The sequence below is a fragment of the Empidonax traillii genome, unplaced genomic scaffold (genome assembly GCF_003031625.1).
Source record: "Empidonax traillii isolate 1590-97213 ecotype Southwest subspecies unplaced genomic scaffold, ASM303162v1 scaffold491:size805508, whole genome shotgun sequence".
In the NCBI taxonomy this organism is placed as follows: Eukaryota; Metazoa; Chordata; class Aves; order Passeriformes; family Tyrannidae; genus Empidonax; species Empidonax traillii.
Genome location: NW_020955684.1, coordinates 254,756 through 279,982, shown reverse-complemented (window position 1 = coordinate 279,982; position 25,227 = coordinate 254,756). Strand labels below are relative to the sequence as shown.

The 25,227-nt window shown below is 39.6% G+C and overlaps 1 protein-coding gene across 1 annotated transcript; it reads right to left on the bottom strand.

Annotated features, from left to right (window-relative positions):
- Nucleotides 1–462: 462 nt before the first annotated feature.
- Nucleotides 463–24,371, bottom strand: UBE2J1 (ubiquitin conjugating enzyme E2 J1). The gene is made up of 8 exons (XM_027896269.1): nucleotides 24,233–24,371; nucleotides 17,017–17,090; nucleotides 15,219–15,350; nucleotides 14,550–14,634; nucleotides 13,592–13,697; nucleotides 11,454–11,583; nucleotides 7,483–7,614; nucleotides 463–1,636 (listed from the first exon to the last, which is right to left on the bottom strand). Exons 1-8 carry the CDS (start codon nucleotides 24,261–24,263, stop codon nucleotides 1,367–1,369), a joined length of 960 nt encoding a protein of 319 aa, XP_027752070.1. The 5' UTR covers nucleotides 24,264–24,371; the 3' UTR covers nucleotides 463–1,366.
- Between the last annotated feature and the right edge of the window lie 856 nt (nucleotides 24,372–25,227).

The window sequence follows — 25,227 nt, the reverse complement described above, 5'->3', positions numbered from 1 at the left end:
TCCTTGTCTTTGAAACAAACACGTTGAACAATACTTTGAACAATAATACCAGAGGAAAACAATCCCACTCATCGCTTTCTTCTACTTCACTCCAATATTTAAACAGTCACCGATAAAACCTCTCAAAACCCTTAAAAATTATAGGTACATTTTCACAGTATCCATGATTATTACCAGTGACTTTTTAAATACACTTAAAATGAGAAAGTCTCTGGGTCCAATGTAGATTTTAGGTTAAAAAAACAAAACAAAACAAAACACTACACACCCCCCCCCCCGCAAAATAAGAAAAATAAAACCCAACTAACCAACCAAACAAAAAAACCTAAACAAAAACCAACCAACCAAACTCAAAAAACAACCCCTAAAGAAACTCCAAAACAAAACAAAAAACAAAACCCCCAAACCAAACACCAAAAAACAAAATAAAACAGGCAAACAATAAACAAATGCCATGTGATATTTGAAACATATCCAAAGAGTGGCTTGAAACTTTATTATTAGTAGGATTGTAATAAATACTTCTCTTAAGCATGTTCAGATATATAAGTGTTTAAGTATAATAAGGTTTAAATTTTCTTTAGTAAATAAAACCACATACGAAACATTCAGTTCAACACATTATGTATATTTCTGGTATAATGAAAAGACAATAGCTCTGGGTAAATAATTATATTACATATTTATAACTATTGCAAGAATAGACATGTTTTGTAGTATTGTCAAATTTAAAAACAAGATATACAATTGAAAATACTAGAAGAGGACATTCAAATCTTTCAAAAGATTATCCAATCTTTCTTCCAAAAAAATAAAAATCAAAATAATAATGCAAGTAGTTTTCTGGCCCCTTCTTTCCTCCCTTTCTCCTTTCCCCCTTCCACAAACACAAAGCAGCTTCACAACTTGTATGTGTTCCCCCTCTAGAAATGCGTCAGGGTAAATAAAAGTGGTTACGGAAGAGTTCACTGGACACAAACACATAGTAGTGTTTCATTTTATAATTCCTTCTCCAATTTAAAATCTTATACTAACTTAGATGGGTGATTAATCGCATTTATGTTCCATAAAAAAATTAATCAACCATTTTTTAAAAATTGTCTTTTTTCTAGTTTATAAATTACTCAAATTTAGGCCCATGCCTTAACGTTACTATTCCACTGCACTGTTTCTCTAGTGGGCACTCAATTGACACATGTCCCACCTTGCTTTTCTTACAAGTAATGTATCTGTAGGTACGTTAACAACATTCGTAAGGACTTAAGCATAAATACAAAAAAGTAGCCTTTGTAAACAGTTCTCATGTCATACCCAATACAGAATGTTCAGTGAAGCATTCAGGTCCCTGCTGCTAGGACAAACAACCTTATAACTCGAATATATACTCGTTAGCCAAACATATTCTGCGAAATATAAGAGCTGCCAACGCAAAGGTCAGCAGGACGATCAGAACAGTTGATCCAGTGTGGTTGGTGTTGACTCTCGGCTGCTGCGCCCGGTTGAAGTCAGTGGAGGACGGAGCCCGTCTCTGACTCTGCTGCTGGGCACGGCGCTGCCGGGGACTCAGGGATGTGTTAGTGGACACAGCTGGAGTGCGCTCCTGGCCGGCCACAGCACTGCTGCTCTGAGATTCAGACTAAAACGGAAATATGGAAAGTTGTGAGAGAAGACATTGCATAAGACTAGCAAGAAATAAAATCATAAGGACTAAAACGTACTCTTCAGATTGCTTTTAATACTTGAAAGCCTGATATTACGTCACTAATAATTACAAGATTGTTACAGTTGTCCATTTTGTCCCTACACTATCTGAGAAGTATATTTCAAGCTGCAAACTAGCAGTTCTATGGACAAGAAAAGGCTGAAGAAAGACTGTTAAACAGTATTTGTCTTAAAGGGATTTCAAATATCTTTATCTAGGATTTGTTTAACTCTTTATTGTTCAAGAAATCTTTAATAATCCTCCGGATAGTTAAGTCTCTGAGCATTTGTAATGTCACCTACACTGAAGGGGAAACAAGCTGAGGAGGCCAAGAAAGCAAGAAGTCCAGAGAACTGTAATTAAGCAGTGCAGCACTGCTTCCTGTGGACAGCTGGGTCCAGAAGTCTTTTCTCATCACCATCAACACCACTGGAAACAAAAATCATCCCTAACGCAAACGACCTACGTGATCCCAGCAGGAGTTCCCAAGCACTGCACATGTGCAGGCACTTACCTATTGCCCTCTACTGGGCAAACGTCGGTCTGACATTACAAGTACTAAAAAAATAAACTTCGGCAACTGATGTTCATTTTTCCAGTTTGTAAGATTGAAACTATGATCTCTGATCTTCCACCAGACTAATTCTGCTTGCAATACTAAAAGGCTCAAATTTCCAACGTTTTAGTATTATAAATAATGATACAGCACAGTCATTAGAAATAAACATTTTGATAAAGTTCAATTTAAAAACGCTTAAAAAAATAAAAGCTGCTCTGACAAAAAATTTCAGCGTTTTTTTTTTTTTAAGTCTTATTGTCAGTTCTCAGAACAGTTTGCTAGTGTCCCTAACTTAAAGCAACTTACAGCTATTTTCCAGCGTTAGCTTTCTCCCCTTTTCCTTCTAAAAGATTGATTCTCATCACAGCAGGTAAAACTAGAATTCTGGACATTTTATATTTGCTTACAAGCAAAAGCTCTGTAATGGACACAATATCCATAACCTTAAGCACTGTTTCAGCCAGCCACTATATCCATAAAAGACACCCAGTCCACATGGCCAGATAGGGAATGCCCTCAACTGTGTATCAGGTTTGAGGATCCATAACACAGGAAGCAGCACTCGGTCTCCCGACTCTTTGGCTGCGTATTCTGCGTGTGGGAGAAGAATTCCCCCACATTTACAACTAGTCAGCAATTTTACCAGCCCGGGAAGAGACCTTCCTTTCCTCATCATTACTATTTTCCCAGTTTATCATCAGCAAGGAAATACTGATGTAATAACTCGCCACCTCTGACAACTTGCCTGTTTACACAGGTTTCTTGCCTAGGTAAGCAAGCAGCTGGGGTAGCTTCAAAGAGAATCGTTTTTAAAAGATACACTTTATCAGCAGAGACATCAAGAATACCATGAGCAGCCTGCCATGACTGCCACCACACTGCAGAAGGAAGTAATTCTGCTTCATTTTGAACTCACTTGAAAGCTCCTCATGCCAAGGAAAATAAAGACTAAGAGAAGGCAAGTCTTTGAAAAACTAAGTTCCTAGATTCATCATCCCATCTTCCAGAAGGGGAGAGAGAGAGGAGTGAATTCAGGACACAAGAAGTGCCAATTCAGCAGGCAAAGTGCTTTCCTTTCCTCTTCAAATAGTTTTAAAGAAATAAAAAGGAAAAAGAAGTCTAGAAATATTCCCAATCCATCATATTACTAACAAAAACAACTAGCACTGGCTGTCACACATATCCTCCCAACACTACAGATTTTAAATTTAAAAATGAAACAGAGAGCTCCTCTTCTGAATAAAACAAGGTGTCATACACTGATACGAACAGATCTGTGATTCAAGAGAAACCTCACTGACATTTTCATGGCTTTAAATTATTTTTTTTAGGAAATTATAGATGGATCATGGCAGCAGAAGACTAACTGATTCACCCAAAGCTCAGCTAATGCTTGGGATTCCCAACATAATCAATAACATGTAGAACTAAGTTAGATAACAAAGGAGTGATCATTACCCGATATAAATTTGACACCAGATGCTACAGTATCTTAAATAATACATACATGTATCTCCAGATGAAGATTTTTTTTTTGTTTGAAGACTTAATTGTTAAGAATCCCAAAAGTGGCAGATGGGCTGTATTATAGATTTCTTAAAATATTGCAATCATCTTGTTTTCAACATAACGGCAAGTCTTTAAATTCTCCTTAAGCAAAAACGTCAAGATTTGTAGAGTAACACAACACCTCACATGACACAACTTCCATTAAATATTAAGTCATTTTCTGCCAAACCACACTGGAAATGTTGTGGATGAGGGCTCAGTAGACTAAAAATAGAAATATTTAGTAAGACCTGCATTGTAGCCATCTTTACGATCTGACTTTTACAGACTTGTGTCATGTTACTTATAATTTGAAGCTTCTGAAACTGTTAGGACTAGTAGAAAACTTTGCTTTAAGGACATTTGAGTTTGATAAATAAGGCTATTTTGGTAAAATACAGTTAGAATTAACAAAAAGTTATATCATCTAACAAAATGCAGCTAAGGAAATTTAGACTATGTTCAATCTACTGAAGAATGGTACCATTCACTGCACCCTTTACATCTCCAGGCCATTATTTTAAAACTTTTTATCAGAACGGTATAAGCATTAAATCATCTTAGAAGAGATGTTTTAAAAATACAACAAACTCTAGGAACTCAGAACCATATAAATCCTCCAGGTTACCGAAGCCTCTTTCAGTTACACTCATGATTTCAAGAGAGATATAGAAATAAAACAAGAGGAGAGATGAAATATTTGTCTGTATAACTTCCAACTGAAGAAAAGCTGAAGTTTGACACAGCACAGCTTAATGGCTAATATGAAAAATGTCTTTTTTTTTAATGAACCAAAGTTAGGCCAAGTACTTCCGACTGCCAAGACATTTGAAATTGCTGCTGTAGTATTAAGAAACTTAAGACACTATTTGACAGTGATAAAGGGAAACACTTTTTACCAACATACCATTCAGAACACATAAATGAAAATAAGGGCTTCTATAAGTCTCATGCATCAGAACACAGCCTTATTTTCTGACAGAAACCTCTTTCATCAATTGAAGATTACCTAGTTTCAGTTACACTATTTATTTTATCACTCCCCATATCCAACCAGCATATTATTGCAGGTCCCTACTATATCATACTGTTTAATAACAGGTGTATTGAGGTTTGATGTATTCCTGGCTTATCAAGAAAACAGTCTAACCAGAGCTTTTACCTTATCACTTTGTAAGTCTTGCCAAGTATCAACTTTATTCATTAACTATAAGCACCAAGGTGGGGCATCATTCCACATCAACACACCACATGTATTTCTGCAGCTTTGGTAGGAGTTCAGACACCCATGACAGTCCACATGGATTTAGTCAAAGCAGTCGTGGGGCAGACAGAGCAATGCAGCCCATCAGCCTCTCAGTAAGCTGCAATGCTCCCCAGCCTCCACTAACAAGTCCCACGGACTGCAATGAGAGTTTTGGTACCTAAATTTAGGTGACCACTAGCATGCCAGATGACTTCATCTGGACCCAAGTCTAACCTCAGCATCTATAATACATTCTTTCAAAAACATTCTTTTGCTCAGAGGTGGAAGGATCTCATCTTCTTAATACTAAGGGCAATTACTTTTATCAAGTCAACTCTCAGGAGTACCTTGCTTGCAATTTGAATACTCAAATAAAATGTACCATTACTATGCCCTGAGTACACATCAACAGCTACTACAAATTTAAAAAAATAAAAAAATATATATATTGTCAGAAGTGTTCTCTGCGCTGGCTTCAGAGTCCTCACAAATTTTATGCTGCATAATGCTTTAAGCAGCTGTTTCTTATTAATGCCTAAAGACTGTTCTTTGCAGCTCTGTATCCTTTTACACAAGTTGCTGTGGCAGCATTTTCCAGAGCCTTCATGGCAGCATTGTTCCTTTTCTTGTTCTCACTCTGTTGTACCCATTGGACTCGATGATCCTTGCAGGTCCCTTCCAACTCAGAATATTCTGCAATTCTGTGATTTGACTTGTACCTGCAAACCTCAACAATATTGTTGTGACAAGTTTTCCTGGGAAGCAGCTATCATTAGTGTGAGAATCAACCCCTTTCCACCTTTTTTCTTCATTCAAAGGTAAGCCACTTAAAGACTTGATAAACGTTCTCTAATCATATGGGTGCATAAAATCTTAACAGCCAATATGGAACATTTTATCCAGAAAAAAAGGAGAAATTAGTTTTGATGTTACCCTCATCTAACACAACTTAATAAGGTAGAATTAGGTCTTTACACAACAAGAACTAACCTAATAAACTAATTTTACACATGCAAGAAGCCCAATCGAGTGGAAAGGATCTGAGGTTTGCATGGATACTCTTTCACATCTATTAGCAGATCAAGGCCCACAGTTCCCTACTTTGAAAAGATTTCTATTAACTTTTGCATGAATAAGAAAACAAAAATAGCAAGCTTGAATTCCTTAAGATAGTCTTTCCTGTTACACGTTTCTTTTTTCCACTGTGTGACTGTTTTCACTCCCAAACAACTCCAGATAATTCCTAAGACTCAAAATGTGACAGCTCAGAAACACAGCTATTGCTTCAAATTAAAACTAACAATTATGAATGAAACAGTCAGATCCCTTAAAACGTGAACCCACATATTTACAGCTAACTACATATAGAAATGTTTTTAAGTGCATTTATACATTTAAAGGTCTCATTTCCCATAGGACTGTTCTGCTGAAAATTAAGGTAATCATTACTTATTAAACCAGCATAATCGCTTATAACAATTTTCTTTAAAATAGGATTAATCATAAAAAGTCTCTTTTTCCTCAAGAAAATGCCAGCAATGCCTTTGTGTGTCAGCTAGTTCTACTATATTAGCCAGGATTTGTAATAAGAAGAATAAAATACAATGGTTTTAAATCCTGAACAATCTGGAAAAATCCTTATTGTGGGGGGAAAAAAAGTATGCTATTAGCATGTTTATATTTCTACATAGCTTGAAAATATGTTGCAAACACACAACAGATGGTCTGATGTTATTTGACATGTTTTAGGTTTTTTAACCAATCTGCAGCCCCGTCCTCTCTCTAAAAAAGGCAGCTTAGCTGGGATTTGTGTGCAATTTATCAGTGATTTTAGATTGCATTTGCCACAGTCATAACAGCAGCTGCCTTGGCCCACCACCAAACCTCGGTCACTTCCGAAACCATTATGTAAGCCCTACACCTAACAGTATTAAAACATAAGCGTCATACTTCAAATGGTAAGAATATTTTAGACTTACTGAAGAGGTTATAAAAAAACAGGAAGACAATCTCAATTAATGTTTAAAAGCTACAGGTTATCACTGAAACATTTTTTGCCTCTGGCTAAGAAGTCTATCAAAAAAACCTGCGCTATGTTATGCAGATGGTAAATTGCAGTACTTTAGACACCACAGTACTTTAATGAACAGCTAACCCATACGTTAAAGGAACTACTGGGAACAAGAACTGCTAAAAGAACATAATACTTATTGCTTTTAAGAGAAGGAAGCCAAAGTAGAGATGGCTATTTGTAGAAGTGATTCAGCATACTCTTTGCTGAAGTTTACACAAAGATTTTATATAAAAGTATGCAGAAGTTCTACAGAAATGTATGAACTACATACTCTTAATTAAGACTCCAATCAGCTTAATAGGACCAATTTCATGTTCAGGCTATGCCCAGTAAAGCTCAAAGATGGACCATACCGTTGCACTTGTTGGATCCTGGGATGCTCTCGATGCACCTTCCTGCTGGGGCTCACGTGAGGCGGCAGAGCGGTTCAGTCCTGACGTGTTTGAGGGTCCAGCATCAGACTTCCTGGATGAATTGACTTCTGCCTACAAGAAGTACATATGTACACTTCAGAGACAAGATCAAAATTGCTCCAAAAAGATCTGGTTTATTTTGGAAAGTGTATTTTAATGCGAGAGAAAATGAGGCTTACCGAAATGTAATAATCAGGTATGCCAATTGCCTTTCAATCGCACACCAACTGGTTCAAGAAATTTTCATTCTTTAGAAATAAGATTCTAAATGTGCAAATATCAGTAAAAGGAGTTTTAAGCTTTTTTGCACATAACAACAGATCTGACACTCAAAAAAAAGCACAGATGTATAGAGGGAAAAAAATATTCTTTATAAGATCCAGGATATTATGCCAGAAATAACACCCTTTTTTAAAACTTCTGTTTCGCATGTCCTTAAGACAATGCTGATTGCACTGTTGCTGCAAGTGAACCAATACTGCCTGTTCCTCTGCAGGACTAACGAGCCTTTGGTGAGTGCTAATTTAATGTGGCTGTGCTGGTTCTAGAACGAAGTTGCCTCACAGCCAGAGTGGGCATATATGCATGACACTACACTAGGGTCAGACATGCATATCAGTTTCCAGTATTTAAATTTCAGCACAAACAGAGTAAAAGAAAAACTACAAGTCCTTATAATACTGATTCCATACACATTTATAAAACGTCTACGAGGTAGTATTTCCCAGAATTTGGGTTTCGTGCTTTGGGAAATTTGAGGCAAGAGACAAGTAGGGACGTGTAGAAGAACGTGAAAACCAGCATATGCCTGCAACAATCTCGTGGGAATGGAAAAGGACACAGCATCATAGTGCTGATTGAAATTCATACATGTCAGAAAAAAAAAAGTCATGACTGGATTAATTTTTATCAGTAAGCAAATCACCTCCCAAGTCATATATCTATATCCCAATTTATTATAAAGACAATTCCAAATCTAGCAACTGTCTTCAAATGCAGATGTAAGTAGTAGTGGTAGCAGTAGCAAGAAATAAAAACAGTGTATTAGAAACCAACCAGTTATGGCGATAACAAACTGATAAGATCACAATATAATATTCTTTCATGATACTATTTTGTGTGAGGAAATTAAATTCCCTGTTTCTTGACATGTATTATCTCAGAAGAATCAAAAAAACACCACTGAAACAACCTGAAGATGAATTTAAGACTTAAAAACATAATCTGACAACACTTCTCTCCCTTTGCACTTGACTGTTATGCTATAATATTAGACAGGATAAGCTGTGACTCAAATATGGATCATCCAAAAAGCAACACATAACTATGAATAATTTAGACTGGAATGGACCCAACTCTCACTAGAGTCATGTCCAGTCAAGTTTTGAGCATCTCCAAAGCTGGAGATTCCACAGCCTCTCTGGATAGCCTGCTCCAGCATTTGACAACCCTCAGGGTGATTGTTTCTTTCCTATATCCAGTTCTAAGTTCCTAACCTCAAAGGGACCCTGTGACCACTGCTTTTCATAATTCTGCTTTTTCCAAGATGAGTTTATTTCATCTTTACTGTTAATCTCTATAAAGCACATACACTACAAGATGTGCATTTGATTTACTTTAGTTTATAAAAATACTGTCTAGGCTGAAGTCAGACTAACATTCAAAAAAATGACACTTGAAAGTTCCCAAACTTGAAATATCTCTTTTGTCACCCTATCTCTCTTTACTCCAGCCCTTACCTCTACTTCCAGAAAAGCTCGAAGGAACAGATGTCAAGGAATGATGACAAACATATTTAAACATTATAATGAGGTTGAGTGGAGAATTAATTTCACTGTGATGGCAATGTGTAGGTAAAACATTTGTTTTACAGTGATATGTATGCTATTAGTGCTATTAATCATCTCTCTTTTCCTGTTGGGCTTTTTTAATGCAAAATGGAATTTATGGTATATAGCACCTAAAATTTACAAAACTGTTTGCAAGTCAATACAAAGCTGATGAAAATGTAATTTTCTATTAAAGCAGACAGGAACAAAGGTGGAGGCTCACAGAAGAAGAAAAGTGTAATGACAAAATGTGTTGTTTTTTTTTTTTTTCCCCTCCTGAATTTCATATTCCTATCTCAATATCACACTGGGGCTTTTAAGAAAAGTTACCATTTTGCTTAAAGTTGGTATTGAAACAACTTCTCATAACACCAGAATCCTCCAGAAAAAGTTAGGCAATCTCTTCTTTAAGGACAAAGCTAATGCAGATGTTGCTAGTATGTTTGCCAGTAGAGAGAATCTCTCAAGTTATACACTCAGTCAGCAATCTGATATTAATCTTATCCCATAAATTGACATGGAATGTATCCAAATTATTAAAACCCTCTGTATTGCCTGCTAGTGATCCATGCCATTAATTTACTACAAATACATCAAGTGAATACCTCAGCCTAACATCAAACAAACAAAAGTCAAGAGAAGCAGAGAAGTAGGAAGCTTAAAAAACCCAATCCCTGGAGAAGGGAAGAAACGTGCAACCACAGGACAGAACTGATTTATCTTGTAAGAAAAAATGAAATGGATTGTAAAAGGCTTGAGGATTTTTGTTCAATTTTTCCCTTGATACGTGCTTGTTCTTAGAAGGTGGTGTCAAATATATGGATACATGAAAAGCACCAATATTCTTTAAAGACTGACATCCCTAAGTCTTTAATTTTAAAACTGAAGATATGAAATGTAAGTAAAGAGTTCTTTCTTTAAAAAAATGAACAAAAACAAACAAACAAAAACAAATGAAAAAGAAAAGGCTTTGATATTTCTAGAATTTCTTTGATAAAGATTAGGAGTTCTTAACTAAAAATCAATCCTACATTTGTAACCCTTATATATTGTAAAAAAGCCAGGAACAGGCAGTCCACTGCTTCTCCAAGTGGCTCAACTTAAAACTCTGGCCCCGAACTTAAAGTATCTCCTCATCTTTGTAAAATATTTGTAATGTTTTTATCACAAGTGTTATTACACACAGATCTAACCAGGCCAACAAGACGGCACAGGAATATGCAGATCCTGCAAAACTGGCAGTAATGCTCAGTAGAAGACAATCTTTAATTTCATAGCACACAAAAAAGTAGTTCTAAAGAGAGTGTTAGGAGAACATTGGTGATAAAAGGGGACATATGAGCACCCCTAACCTTGGTGAGGACGTGTTCTGCACCAATGCCACATTGCCATCATATATTTCACTGTAGTTCCCTGCCATCATGCACAGAAGTCTTCCTTAGTGGTTGTTTTAAGAGTTTAGTGGAAAACCCAGTGAGAAACAACACTGTGCATGCAAGACATGCAATTCTCTAAGGAATGTATTTGTCTAAACAAACCTTGCTTTCACTGAAACACAAGCTAGAGAACACATTTTTCGGTCACAGCAACTTCCATACCAGAGTTCAACTTTCAGTATCTTCAGATAGTAGCAGAGTAGTTCAAAAGAATTTGCAATCATTTTTCAGTAGTAATATGTTTTATTTCTTCCATAAGCCAAAAGGAGGGAAAAAAATCACAAAGGAAAAAATTTAGGTTAGCTTTGCCCAAATTTTCCTAACACTTTTCTGATAAGACTAATTCTGGAGAATTTAATAAAGTTACTAGTATCTGAAAATGTGGAATTAAAAGCAACATACTCAAGCAGTTTTTACCACAGTGCTCACTACTAGAATTAAAACTGATCAATCAGTGCTTGAGATGCACAGTTTATTAATTTGCAAATTGCAAGAGATCCATTTTTATTTTTCTCTTTCAGACTCTACTAAAAAAAGAAGCTTCTACATAGCAACTGATGAAGGTTTCTGCGGTTTACAAGTTCTTCCTCAGTATTTTTTTTTAAATTCTATACAACAGAGATAAAAATTTAAACAGTGACTTCACCTTGAAGCTAATTTGTCTGGCAAGTTCTTTAGCCTCCTTGTCCGCCTGGCTTGACACGCTTCTGGATGTTAGTGGTAAGAGGGCTGTCTTCATAGATGTGCCACACATTTCACAACAGAAGTCTTGTGACCTGGCCACAAATGACACAGCTCAGAATAGCATGTTCTCATAATGTTCTTGTGTGCTTGTTTAAGCAAACTACTTGCAAAACAATCCACAGAAAGACAAGTGGTGGCAAGACAAGTAACTTAGAAGTACTTCCCCCCTCGCCTCAAAACACTGTCTTGAAAAAATATTTTGAGAATTATCTACACTACAAACACATATTCCCTCATGTAATTTAGGAAAGTATTAACAACTGACTTACCTACTACTATTATTTATACTTCATCAGTAATTTCTTACAATTTAAAAATTTATACCTATAGCAAATTAAAATTATAAAGATCTAAATATTATTACAAATACTATGTCGGACCCAGGAACTTGCACCTCAAATCCAAGAATTTCAGCTTCTGTGACAGCATTTCCTTCCTTCTCTTGCACACTTGATTTGTCTATAGGGCACACTGCAGGCTGCTCTCCAAACCAGTGAGAAACCACATAACCTTGATAGCACAGTGTCAAGGCCAACCCACTAACCCTACCTCTGAGTAGACTTTATTAGCTTTGACTCAGTGCCATGCTAACAGGAAAACTGCAGCTTCCAATAGCTCAGAGTACAAGTGCAATAAAGTCACATCTGCCTGCAAAATAACGTACTGATTACCATTTGGAATTCAGTAACTTTGCTTATAGGGAAGGGATATGGCCTTCCAGGTACCTTCTCCTTCCCAGACGGGAAAAAGAGAAAGAACAAAAAAACCCCCATAGGTATAAGATTATGTAAGGATAATCCTGCGTAGCTGAGGTTGGGATGGTCCTCTGGAGATAACACTGAGTTATCTGAGCAAGTCTCCTTGCTCAGAGCAAGGTCAAGCAGAGCATGTTGCTTATGTCTGTTTCCAGTCACACTTTTAACACTCCCAGTGAGAGAAGACTCCACCTCTCCCGGCAACCCGTCCTAGTGCTTTGGCCACCTTCACAATAAAGATTGTGAAGATGGCATTCAGACTGATTTTTGTGGGTTTAGTTTGTGCCTATTGCCTCTTGTCCTGTTACTGGATGTCACTGAGGAGACCCCGGCTCTTATTTACACCTTCCTTTCAAATATTAGGACACATGGACATGATCCCCTGAACCTTCTCTTCTCCAGTCTGAACACACCCAGCTCTTCTAGTCTCTCCTTGTATGAAATATTCGCAGGCCCTCAATCACCTTTGTGCTTCTGTACTGGATTTGCTCCAGAAAGTCCTTCTTTCTTGTACCAAGACCTGGTCACAGCCCTGACCTGGACCCAGGACTCTCAGTGTCTCATCAGTGCTGAATCCAGAGGAAGGATCACTTCCCTCAACCTGCTGGCAATGCTTTTCCTCATACAACCCAAGATACCATTAGCCAGGATACCACTGTGCCCTTCTTTGCTGCCAGGGCACACTGCTGCCTCATGATCAGTCAGGTGCCTACCAGGACCTCCAGGTCCTCCCCCTTCCAACCTCTTTTCCAGCTAGTAGGCTGGTGTTATTCCTCCCCTGGGGCAGGACTCTGCTCTTCTTTGTTGAACTTGATGACAGTCCTCCAGCCACAGTGTCCTCCAGTGGCAGCACAACCTTCTGGTGTCTCAGCTACTCCTCCCAGTTTTTTATCACTTGTCAACTTGCTGAGGGTGCACTTTGTCCCAGCATCCAGGTCATTAATGACATTGAATAGCACTGGGCCCAGTACTGACCCCTGGAGTGCACCAGCCTGCAGTTGGATTTCATGTTGCTTATCACAATCCTTTGAGCCAGGCAGCTCAGCCAGTTCTTAATCTACCTTACTGTCCTCACTTACTTAGGCTATACCTTAGGAGTGAGGACGGTAAGGGAGAGAATGCCAAAAGCCATGCTGAAATCCCTATAAACAATATCCACTGCTCTTCCCTTCTCCACTAAGATAATCATTTCATCATAGAACAGACTGAAGTGGCTTACTTTCTACTCAGTGCATTACCCTAAAGTGCATATATAGGTACCTATAGCAACAAACTTAGTGCTTACTTCTTTGCAAGAGCTTTTCTTTCTTCCGGTGTGTAATCTAGAGATCCTATTGCTCCTTCACCTTTGGTTGGCATAAATCCAATAATGGCCAGTAAAGCTGTTCTTACTAAAATGGGAAAACAGAGTTAAAAACAAGGTGGCAGAAACAACTGTTATGTCATCTCATTCTAAACTCAGAAAAGTTGCAGTTCCTACTGCAAAACTTCATTTTGTCCAAAGGAGTGGTCTGAATTTCATACAAGCAGTGCTGGGGTTTTTTTGTTACACTGCAAGGCTTTCCTAATTGTTTGTCATGTCACATTGTAAACAAAGGTAAGGCCATCAGCCAACACAGAGAAGAAAAGACAAGTTGCCACAAAAACGTTGCATGACTACAAAGACTAGAGTTACAGACTTTAAAATTGGTTCTGAAGATAAAATGGTAAGGCAGAACTAACACATACATAAGATGTAATTGTGCCAACTCTTAATTTCTGTGATAATACTTCAAAAAAATAAAGGTAGAAAATAGTCAGTTATTCCAAACTCAGACCACAGTGTCTTTCCTCATGAGTGTTCAGAACTACAGCATTAAAATTAAAAACTCCCCTCAATTAATATTCAAGCGGTTTTAGTGATTATCCAAAACAGGGTAAAGTAATAGGATTTATTTTCATAAGAACAACTATAAAAAACCCCACAAAGAATATTCTAAGTTGTCTGAAAATTCTTAATGCTTGTGCATCCAAATAAAGAAGAGCTCACCACAGCCCCTCAGTTTATCAACCTTTTCACCCTGCATTTATTTAATACCATGCCCAAATCCTCCTATGTCACTCTTTCAAGACATTTCTCAAATTCTCCCATACTTTTATGCCTCAAAATGTCTCCTTTTCCACATTCTTTGGGATTTTTTTTTTCAGTTTAAAGATCAAGTTGCTTGACAGGGGGAAACATTTTCCAAATAATTGTTACTTACTACTCCATGAAGGCTGCCACGTTTCAGGATGATGCCCTGAGATGCTTAAACAAATTTTCTTCCCCACTTCAAACCTGCCATTGGCCTGCAAAGGAAGAGGAAGGATACAATAAAATATGCTGGAAGTTAAATCTTGAGTTTTGGTACAAGTTGTAAAAATTGTAATAAAAAAAAAATCTATATGCTAACAATAAATGATAATTACATTACTACCAACCTCACAAAATTGGCATTCAGCTTTCTGAACAAAGAATTCTGTCATCTGACTCCTTTAATGCATGAAGAAAACCTTCTAAAAAACTATGCACAAAGGAGAGCCTTCGCCTCAAACTACAGGTCTGTCTTCCTACCTCTGAGTAATGTTTCCAATAGAATGCAAGAGGGCTCGTGGAGAGCACAGAAGGTTAGACAATCACATCAGCGATTGATGTAATTTCTCCTGGAGAAAAAGTTTCCATTTACTGGGTGCAAAGCTTCAAGCAATTACAGATTACCAAAGCCACTGTGGAAGACTTCTGGACTTCAACTGATAACATGAACTGTACTATGTTACCTTTCCTACAAAAATAATATTATGTTAAATGCCAAGAATCTCTTTCTCTGTCTCTCTGAGACCTATGGTTAAATTGATGACATAAAAAAGAAAAACTAGTTAGCTTGTTTACTTACCGTCAGCAAAATAATGCTGGGTGGTTTCATGGGATATTCAGGTGGTAGCACTATTCGCCCATGATAAATCCCTCCATCAAAATCTGAATCTGGAGGGCCTCTAACAGTGAAGTGCCATTCAAAAAGATTATCCTAAAATGCCCCCATCAATGGAAGAAGAAGAAAAAAGAAGAGTTTGTCACAGAAATAGACAACTAAATGCCATTTTCTTGAACAAGGACAGGCTGAAGAAATGGTGCACAACAGAAGTTTTATGAAGCCAAAATCAAATGGAAGCACAGCACTAAGAATAAAATATTGTAGCTTTCTGGCAATTTGCTTACACAATGACTTCAGTGAAACCCTCAAAATGATTATCCAAACTCCTCACTCTAGTTGTATCAATTATGACAACAGTCTTACTACCTGAGAGATGGAAAACTGAGTCAGTTAAGAGAAAACTGGATCTTTGCCTCAGTAAACAATAATTTCTATAGAACAAAGGGGATTCCTACACCAAGAAAGTATATTAATGACAGTCTCCCCAAATTCCCTTCCATGCACAGGGACTTGACTCACATAGCAGAGAAATCACATCCTCTTTTGCTTCTCCACTAACAATCCTGAAACAGCTACCGTGCCTTACTGCAAGAGGAACACTTTGAAATTTAGATGATTTTCACTGGACATATAAATAATTTCTCATTATTTCTCTGGGGTTCTGAGTTTGGCTTTGTGTATGAGAACCCGTGCTGCCCACAACTTCCCAAACATTTACAAGCAGAACAACTCCTCCTGTTAGGACAGGAGTCCAAATGAGGTTTGCTGTCAGTGAATGACATCTCTCAACTGAAGCTGAACCCAGGCATGACAGGGTTGGGACTGCCCACCCAGTTACAACTTCTTCAAGTACACGAGGGGACTGTCAACATTTCCAGCATTTCCTTTCATCTGCCACCGTTCTCTTCCCAGCTAGTCACTGTTCTAATCCAGAAATAAGACCTTCACGTAAGTTACAAATAATAGCATGAATTAAAGCCTACATTTCACTACAGGAAAGGGAAACACACGGTACAGATAAAAACTAGTTGATAGTATGGTACATTTTACAGCACCTTGGAACACACATTATTATGCAAGCAAGTTAAGTGTGTTCTGCATTTCTGTGAACAGATGAATCAAACCTCCCAACTGAATACCACAGAACACTGCCCTTTTAATTAATCCTGTGAAATCAGAAGGGGTTTCTGTTTAAGCTTCTACCAACCAGAACATCCTCGTCCTCTCAGCCCAAAAACTTCAGTGGGTGTTAGGAGGACTTCTAGAAACTTCTGCTTAAGTGAAATCGATGTCTTTTACAATGCATCCAGAATCATACCCATTTACATTTTTCACAGGGTTTTTTTTAACGTAAAAGAGCAAACCCTCAGGGATCACCGAGGGTTAAGTGTTTCACTGAGCAACTCAGCAACTAAGCCAGATGTCAGGTTTGGGTGTATAAAATTTAATTTAAATATTATGCATTTAACTAGTTTCAGGAAAGAGATGGAAGAAAAAAACATATCCATGCTATAAAACTACTCAGGTGTGATATAAACCTGGTGTTGTGCACTTTCACTAAAAACTTGGAACTACAATACCACTGAAGTGGAATTCTGCTGCTGATTTCCCACACAGGAGAAAAAAAGAAAGGTCTGCTAGGATTTAAATATGTACATTTTAAATACCTATGCAGTACAGAGAGGTATATATTAATTAGACTTATATATGAGTAACACTGCCTAACTAAAAGTTCTTGCAAACATATAGAGAAACAAACCTCCAAAGGCTGTGCATGATAATGATCTGTAGGATCCTTCAGTTCTGCGGCCTCTTTCATCAAACGTTTAACAGCTGAAGAAAAAGAAGGTGCAAGACATGGAAATCAGGAAAGTAAATTAATATGCACTGCATACAAAAATACGTCAACATTTCACTCTTTTCCTCTCAGTAATCTTTTCCAGCATATACCGGCTTTTTCACTAGAGTTCATAGTTCAAGACACAATATAAACTACTCACAATGAAAAAAACCTTAAATTAGTTATACAAGCATAAAGTTATGAAAAATACGTTGCATGGTCACAGAGTTTCTCAACAAGGAACTAAACACTGGGATTACAGTAGATTTACATTAATAATTGCACCAAAGACTTGAGGAAAAACATAGGTGTTGTTAATGGAGTTTCAGACTACAAGATGTACAAGGCTAACAAACTCAATATTTTATGATAAAGGACATCATGTGAACCTTTAAACAACTGCTGAAAAGTTTTATCCTGACACCTCCCACAACAGTCACATGACCACACCCTCAGTTGTTCAAAAGGAGGTCATGGTAAGATTTGAGAGAAACTGACATATCAATAGTAAGAGGAGATGAAGTTTTATAATAGATTTGAAAACGCATATGCCTGGCCAGAAAAATTCACCCAGGGCCTTTGCAGTTTGAAACTGCTACTGATTGTGGACAGACAGGTGTTTTTCTATTCAGGATAGTCATTAGTAACCCTCTCTAATCTTCTACTTCAGAGATATCAGCATCATGTGTATCTTCTGCATCTCCTTTCTCTGGAACTTTAGTAAGTTCCATTACATCACCTCTCCTGCCAGGTGCCCTAATGTGCATCATATGCTAAGAAAAAACTCAGCCAAAGTGAAGAGCAGACCGAACGTAAGAACTGCAGACAAGAAATTCAAGGATGCCACCTCGTGAATAAAGTTAGGTAGAAAGTTCTTACTCCCTCCTACACATAGGAGAAAGTGCAAACACCAGTCTCCTCTTTAATCAATGACATAGGAAGAGGGTACCTTAAACCATCCTCCACATTCAATTCAAACCCTGGATGTCCCTGCCACTTCTGTAATTATTTAACTACAAAGAAGGAGAAATACTACTCAAATCTCCTTAAAGTGTAAGCATTAAGATATAGTGAAAGTGAACTGCAGTTCCTTGATTTACAAAACCTCATATCACCAGATGACTGTAGGCTTTGTAGCATGCTCAGATTTCAGGGCTTTACTCACTTTCATAATGCTGTGAGGAAAGCTACTTTAACCCAGCCACCGAGGAATTTAATTCCAATCTACTGTGAAAAGTTCTTTTCCTCCTTCACACTTCTCGACAGCTATGAACAACAGCTCAAAGTTTAATAGTTTCAATTATTACAACCCAAAAAGAAAACATACTATGTGGAAATTTGCTGCTTCAAGTTGTCCCAATTATGTTGCTGCCAGGGGGAGGTGTAAATCAAACACCCTGCAGAGCCCACCATGTCCTGTGGATCCTCTGAATAACAGTTTGTCTCCTTCATCTTCATTAAGGTTTATCAGTTCATTAGCAGGGAATAAGAAAACCAGACTGGACCAGAAAAAGCTTCAGACCCAGCACTGCTTCACAGCCAACAAGCCTGGGCATTTGCCTTCAGAAGAAGAATGGCATGCACCAGGATGAGCTAACTCAGGAATGAACACCCAGTGAAGCAAAAGGGTAACCATGAGAAAACTGAGAACATACGTAACAGAGCCTAATGAAGATAGAATAGTCATGGACAAGGCAGACAACTGTTACTGAGATTTCCCAAATCAAGAGGGACCAAGACAGAAACACAGTCCCCCATATCAGCATCATGTGCAGTCACCCATGGTCACCGAGGGACAACTATTAGAGCAAAATATTTTTCCACTCCTGGGGCGTAAAATAATCTAATTTAGATTTTGTATATCATAGAGATAATTTGCTTATAAAAAGTTTTCAGTATTAACCAACCTAGGGTATCTTAAGAATATACCAGGTGACCTCATTGCAGCCTTCCATTATCTGAAGATTTAGAGGTCTACTCAGGAGAAATACAGAAAAAGTAGTAATTTTTTCCCATGGCTCTGATGACCAGCATTAGCAAGGACACAGTTTACTTGCTGAACACAGGTTTACCAAAAGTAAAATTCTTATAAAACCCTTCATCCCAGAGAAATTTTTATAACTTCTCAGTCCACTTAAGCTATTAGTAAAATACAAGCCATCTTTATTACGTGTTTGTGCATTAATGATCTTACTATCTACAACTAGGAAAAATATCAGGCAGTAATTTTAGAAAAATTAAAATTGAAACATCACAAAACAGTGTTTTCCCCCTCTCCACTCTATATCTGACCACCGACTCAAGAGTGTCTGACCCATGGCTGGTGTAACCACCATATGACTTCAGAGCTCACAGTGCAGAGTCACGTGCTGAATCACCACCACCAGTCCTCCCAGCAGACCAAAGCACCTGGAAACCAGTTTCAACATTATTCTAAATGTCATAAAGTATGGAACGCAATTCCACACACTAAAGAAATCACACTCCTCTGTCTAAATGAAAGCACATTAAGACAATTAAGTGGTTCATCATTGAACATCACTGCTTCTATGATGTTCTCTCTTAGTCAGGTTCCCATTTTATGCTGATCTCATGTAACACAACAAAACAATCGTCCTTACAAACCGAAAACGTGTAACTGCAGAACTGTAATAACAACTGTCTGGGACACCCACAGGTTCCAAACTTGCTTTTATTGTCTAATTCGGTGTCTTGGTTTAACCCCAGCTGGCAACTAAAGACCATTTCCTTCCTGTGCTCTACCCTGGTGGGGAGGAGTGATGGGGGGAAAAAAAGTGAAACTTCTGGGTTGATAATAACAAAATTAATTATAGCTATGGTAATGAAAAAGAGAGAGAGAGAGAAATAAAATCCCAGGAAAACAAGGGATGCTCACCACCCACTAACCAATGCCCAGCACATCCCCAGCAGCAATTGGCCTCTCCCAGCTTATATACTGGGCATGACATTCTGTGGTATGGATAGTTTGGGTCAGCTGTTCTGCCCTTGCTCCCTGACTTCTTGTGCCCCTCCTCACTGGCAGAGCACAAGACACAGAAAAGCCTTTGAGTTTGGGTAAGCACCACTTAGCCACAACCAAAACACCAGTGTGTTATCAACATTATTCTCATACTAAATCCAAACCACAGCACTGAACCAGCTACTAGGAAAAAAAAATGAAATCTATCTCAGCCAAAAATGGGACATTTGGTTTGGCAGTTCCTTTGACTTCTGCTAAAAAACAAATGGAAATGCCATTTGCCAAGAAACAGGCCAGCTGCTTTCCATCCTCAGGGTCTCAGATATACCCATTCTCAAGACCCTAAATAGCTGGTTTACGTCTTCACAGTTTCACATCCACTCTTTCACAAGACCCACAAACCTCCTGTACTCATATAAAGTTTAACAACTATAAAAAAAAAAAAAGAATGCTTTTAATTAGTCTCATCCTGCTTTCTTCTCACCCTCAGAAACAATCGACCTTTAGTCCTCATTTCCCTCAGAGCAGCAGGAAGTACAGCACTCTTCTTGTATTTACAATTCAAAGTAACTGTTCAGTCAACACAGAGGGAGATAAAACTTACCAAATGTAAGGTGCTTGTTGAACACACTAAGGTCAAACAATGTCTTCAGTCTTAATAAATTTTTAACACTTGTTCAACTTTTTATTTTTAAACAATCTATCCTTATTTCATACATGGAAGGTACTAAGCAGCTCAGTAGCTACTGGCTATTTCCTATCAACTCTGTCTTATTAACAAAGAACAGACGCATGCTTGTTGGCAAGGAACACTTGTACAAAGTATGGAGGGGAAAAAAAAGTATCGTTTGTAGGAAAATGAGAAAATGTATTGAAGGTGACAGCTAAGAGGATCATAATCTCAGCATTGTTGTGTTCCCTGTATGTCCAAGATCCCAAAGCACTGGGCAACAAATGCAGGATGCATGTGCCACGCCTCCCTCCATGTGCTCTCCCCAGGTCTCCAATGCTCTCCCTAATCAAATTTCGATGAGGTGGTCTGCTGAAAACAAAACCAACCCTGCCCACAACATAATAAAAAAGCACTGTTGTTTGTGGGCTCTGTGTGAGGCACTGTAAGGAGCTGGTCATAATTCTTCAAGTGTCTGTGCTAATACCTGCTCAGATGCCTGGTAACAGCCTACGTGAAAGAGAGAGTCTGTCACTACAGAAACAGTGACTACTAGATTTGGTGTCTGATCTTGCAGCAGGCTAAGGGTCACAGCTCTCGGGGGAAAAAAAAAAGTAAAGAGATTATTCCAAGTAGCTGTCTTATAAATTTCAGAAAATAGGGATGTTCCTGAAGCATGAAGAGGATGAAGTCTGTGCTTTAGTCAGCTGAGCTCTAATATTGATGCGAGAGGTTTATCAACCATATGGCAGCAGGCTGATATACATTGACTAATCCATTTTGAAATCCTAAGACAGAAAATAGCTTGCCCTTTTACAAGTGCCAAAAATACACACAAAAATATGAAGCAACAGCTTACAAGGCTTTGCCTTATTGTAGCGATACAAAGAACCCTGAAGTGCGGAGTGTGAAATTTCTTCCCTTCCAAAATTAATGGCCTTTTGGGGAAGAAATAAAACAGGAAATTCAAGTTCATAGGCAGTGTTAGAAAACAGGGTCAGGTGAATGTCCCCGTAGCTTCTTGCCCTTATAAAGGGTAACTGAGAGGAGCCAGCAGCAGCTTGGCCGTGCCCAGGCCTGCAGAGGCCATGGGCTATACCCATGGCAAACCCAGACCTGCCAGAGCACCAGCTGTGCTGCCTCTCACCGACAGAGACACAGTGTGCAGGGGAACAACTTGCTTCGTGTTGTGGAGAGTTACCATCTTTTAGATATGTTAAGATGAACTCACATAGCCATAGAAACCAGGATAAGGAAGGAGATGAACACACTGCCTAGGAGCAACCAGCAGCAGGACAAAGCTGTGCAGCACTATTGCACTTTATGTGGTCTGCTTGAGAGCACACAAAAAGCAGGGCACCAGAGAGCCAAACTGATCCCCATTCATCAATCTGGTCTAGCACACCCACCCACAGAAGAGGGATCCATATATAACCACAGATGAACTTCAATTCCTGACATAGCTCTGCAGCAGATTTTGGCTTAAAAACGAAGATCAATAAAAGCACAAGTCGATTTTAACAAAATTTTCATATACGAAATTTGTTTTCCCCTATGATATTGCAGCTAAAGCCTACCATAATCATTAAAACAACTTATACTAAAATGATAAGTAGTATTTACCCTCTTTAAAACCACTGAGCAAACAGAAGTCACCATTTGGAAACAGTTTGCTCAAGTTCAAAAGCAGATTTCAACAGGAAAGCCTCTTGTACAGGTATAAAATAATCACTTTTTCCACTCTGTCTCAAGATAGCACATTCCAAATCCCTAAAGCTGACCTAAAGGTTAGCAGCTTGGGTCTTCCTCTATTCAAGTCAAGGCAACAACAACAGGCACAAGGAAGGCTACCAGTTCCAAAGCTGTAGAGGGCTCAGGTATCAAAATAATCCCTTTAGTCCACAGATGACACAACTACTTGAAACAGGAAATATGGTGGATTTTTTCATGTATTTTCAGTGCATTTACATTAATTGAAACCATCTTAATGTTAGAATACTCTACATTCATTTTCCTATGGAACAGCACAGGTGCTGAAAATCAATTCCAGTAAAGGTAGTTTTCTCTTGAAAGTCAGGGAAACTAGTAACAACAGAGAAAAAGAACATTTCTAAATTAAACCGCAAATATTTGTCCCCTCCACCCAGACCTCAGGTGCTCGTCACACAGCACACCAGCACTGTTTCCAATGACGTGGCAAACCACAATTAGTGAGCATGTTTGTGTGGCCTTGTAAATTCACATATGCCACATATCCAGCCCTAAAAAAAAAAAAAATATTCCTTCCTGGTATTTTAAACTCATAGAAGTTCATTATTTGCTTAGTGATCCTTCTTATCTCTCAGTTATGCAACTTGGGTGTGAGGGTAAGGGACATAATTTAGCAATAGACACATCATCCACATGAGGCATGTTTGTAAACAAGCCTGTCATTGGCATATGTATGGTACAAGTCACCACAGCATTCAGTTTCTCCCCACCTTCCATGCTCCCATACAGGACAGTATGGTTAAGGAATAAAGCCACTATTCCAAGCTGATAACGCCTATCTCTTAAAACCGGATATGGGGTGAGCAAGGGCAAGACAGTGAGTGACACACAAACCCAGCTGGACTTTACAATCTGTGGAAGAGGTTTTGCTCCGGCAGTGTCAGCCCTCCAAGCTCTGCAAGCAGCTCCCAGGGGAAGAAGCCCTAGCATAGCTGGTCAGGGGCCACTGATCCAACACAGCCACACAGGAGGGACACGACCCGCCCTCCACTCCCCTTCCTGGGAAGCAAAACCTTCCCTTCCAGCACTATTTCTTCTGGCATCGCCCTCATCTCTTGAGGCACCCCTCTCACTTCAAGGATTCAAAAGAAAGCCTAGGAGTCGTAGGCATGAATTTTAACATGGACACTTGTCAAGTCAAATATGTGAACAAACACACACACACACACACACACACACACACACAAGTAGATACAGCCTGCACAGCAACCCTTCAACAAAACAAACTGACGCCACACAGGCTGAGTGACCCTTGGCAATCTGTCCCCTCAGAGGCACCTGCTCGGACAGGAGGTGATGCCAGGGGAGCAGGGCACACACAGCCATTTACCTCTGACTGAGGGTTCAAAGGTATGTTTCCAGGAACCAGCAAAAAAATGCGTGGGCACACACACACACGCATACAGACCTGGCAGCCGGGGTATTTTGAACCGAATTAAGCTCGGAGGGCGGATTCAGCGCCATCGCACTGCGAAGGAGAGCAGACCGGGCCGGCCTCCGCCTGAACGCCGCCGCCTCTCCGGCGCAGCGGACTCACCGCCGGGCATCGCCGTGGCCCCTTCCCTTCCCTCCCCTCCGCCGTGACCCCCGCTCCTCCTCCCCGCCACGGCCTGGGCCCCGGCTGCGGCCCCCGAGCCCGCCGCGACCCGGCCGCATCGGCCCGGGCAGCCCGTCAGGCACGGCCGCCGCCGCCCTCGCCCGGCCCCGCCGCCTACCCGGGCTCTTGAGGTTGTACCGGGCCTCCATGGCAGCGGGCACCGCTCGCTGCCTCCGCGGCGGCGGCGGCTCCGGCGGCCGGGGGAGGAGGAGGAAGGCCGGGCCCGGCCCAGCGCGCCTCGCCTCGGGAAACTCCCCTGACGTGGCAGCGGCGGCGACAGCCCCGCCGGGCCCGCGGGGGGAGGCACCTGCCGGCCGGCACCGCCCCGGGCCCGGCCCCGGAACTGCGGCCGGCGGGGGATGGGGCGGGGAGGTACCCGGGCCGCGGTTCGGCCGTGGGGGCTGCGGGAGTGAAAGCGCCCCCTCTGCGTGGCCGGCTCGTCTCAGCCCCCACCTACAGAGGTGATGGGGTGAGGTGCTCAGGACTTCATGGTTTGGAAACCATGGGTTTGAAAACCTGGAGTTTAGAAAAGGGGCTTCCAAGACCACACAGACCCAACGCACAACTCCGCCCGAAAGACTTAACCGTGCTGTAAGACTTAATAGCATCTTGTTTGCTGTTTTTCAGGATCGTGAAAGACTGAAATGGTGTCATACGCCAATGATTGTTAGTTTAGGCAAGAATTATCAGCAAGGGCTTAACTTGATTGCCCCTTTGCTATGCCACAGTGCCAGAGGAATATTTGCATCTACAACTTGATTGCTCTGTCACCTGGTTACAGGCACCTCAACTTGGATAGCACTTTTAAGAATTTATAGCTAAGAAAATATCTAAAGTGATCGGGATATCAGCAGTCTCAGTTTCCCTTTGATTCAGTACAAGCCGTAAATAAGAAACCTGTCTGAGCTCTTACATGTTTGTTTTCAATAGAATGAACTTGAAATTCACATCTAGCTCGTACTGTCCTTAATTTCATTTATGAAATGAATTGTCCTTAATTTCATCTATGTTACTTTTATATTCTTCATAATAATTTTAATTTTTTTTTTCATGTTTTGATATCTTAGTTTTTATTTTCCTCTTTCCCTCTATGATTGAACAGAATGGAAAAGA

Coding starts and splice junctions, on each gene's coding strand:
- UBE2J1 (XM_027896269.1), bottom strand. CDS start 24,263: ATGGAGGCCCGGTACAACCTCAAGAGCCCGG. Junction 14,635..15,218: donor CCAGCATTATTTTGCTGACG/GTAAGTAAACAA, acceptor CTTCCTTTGCAG/GCCAATGGCAGGTTTGAAGT. Junction 11,584..13,591: donor AGAAAAGCTCTTGCAAAGAA/GTAAGCACTAAG, acceptor ATTTGTGGCCAG/GTCACAAGACTTCTGTTGTG.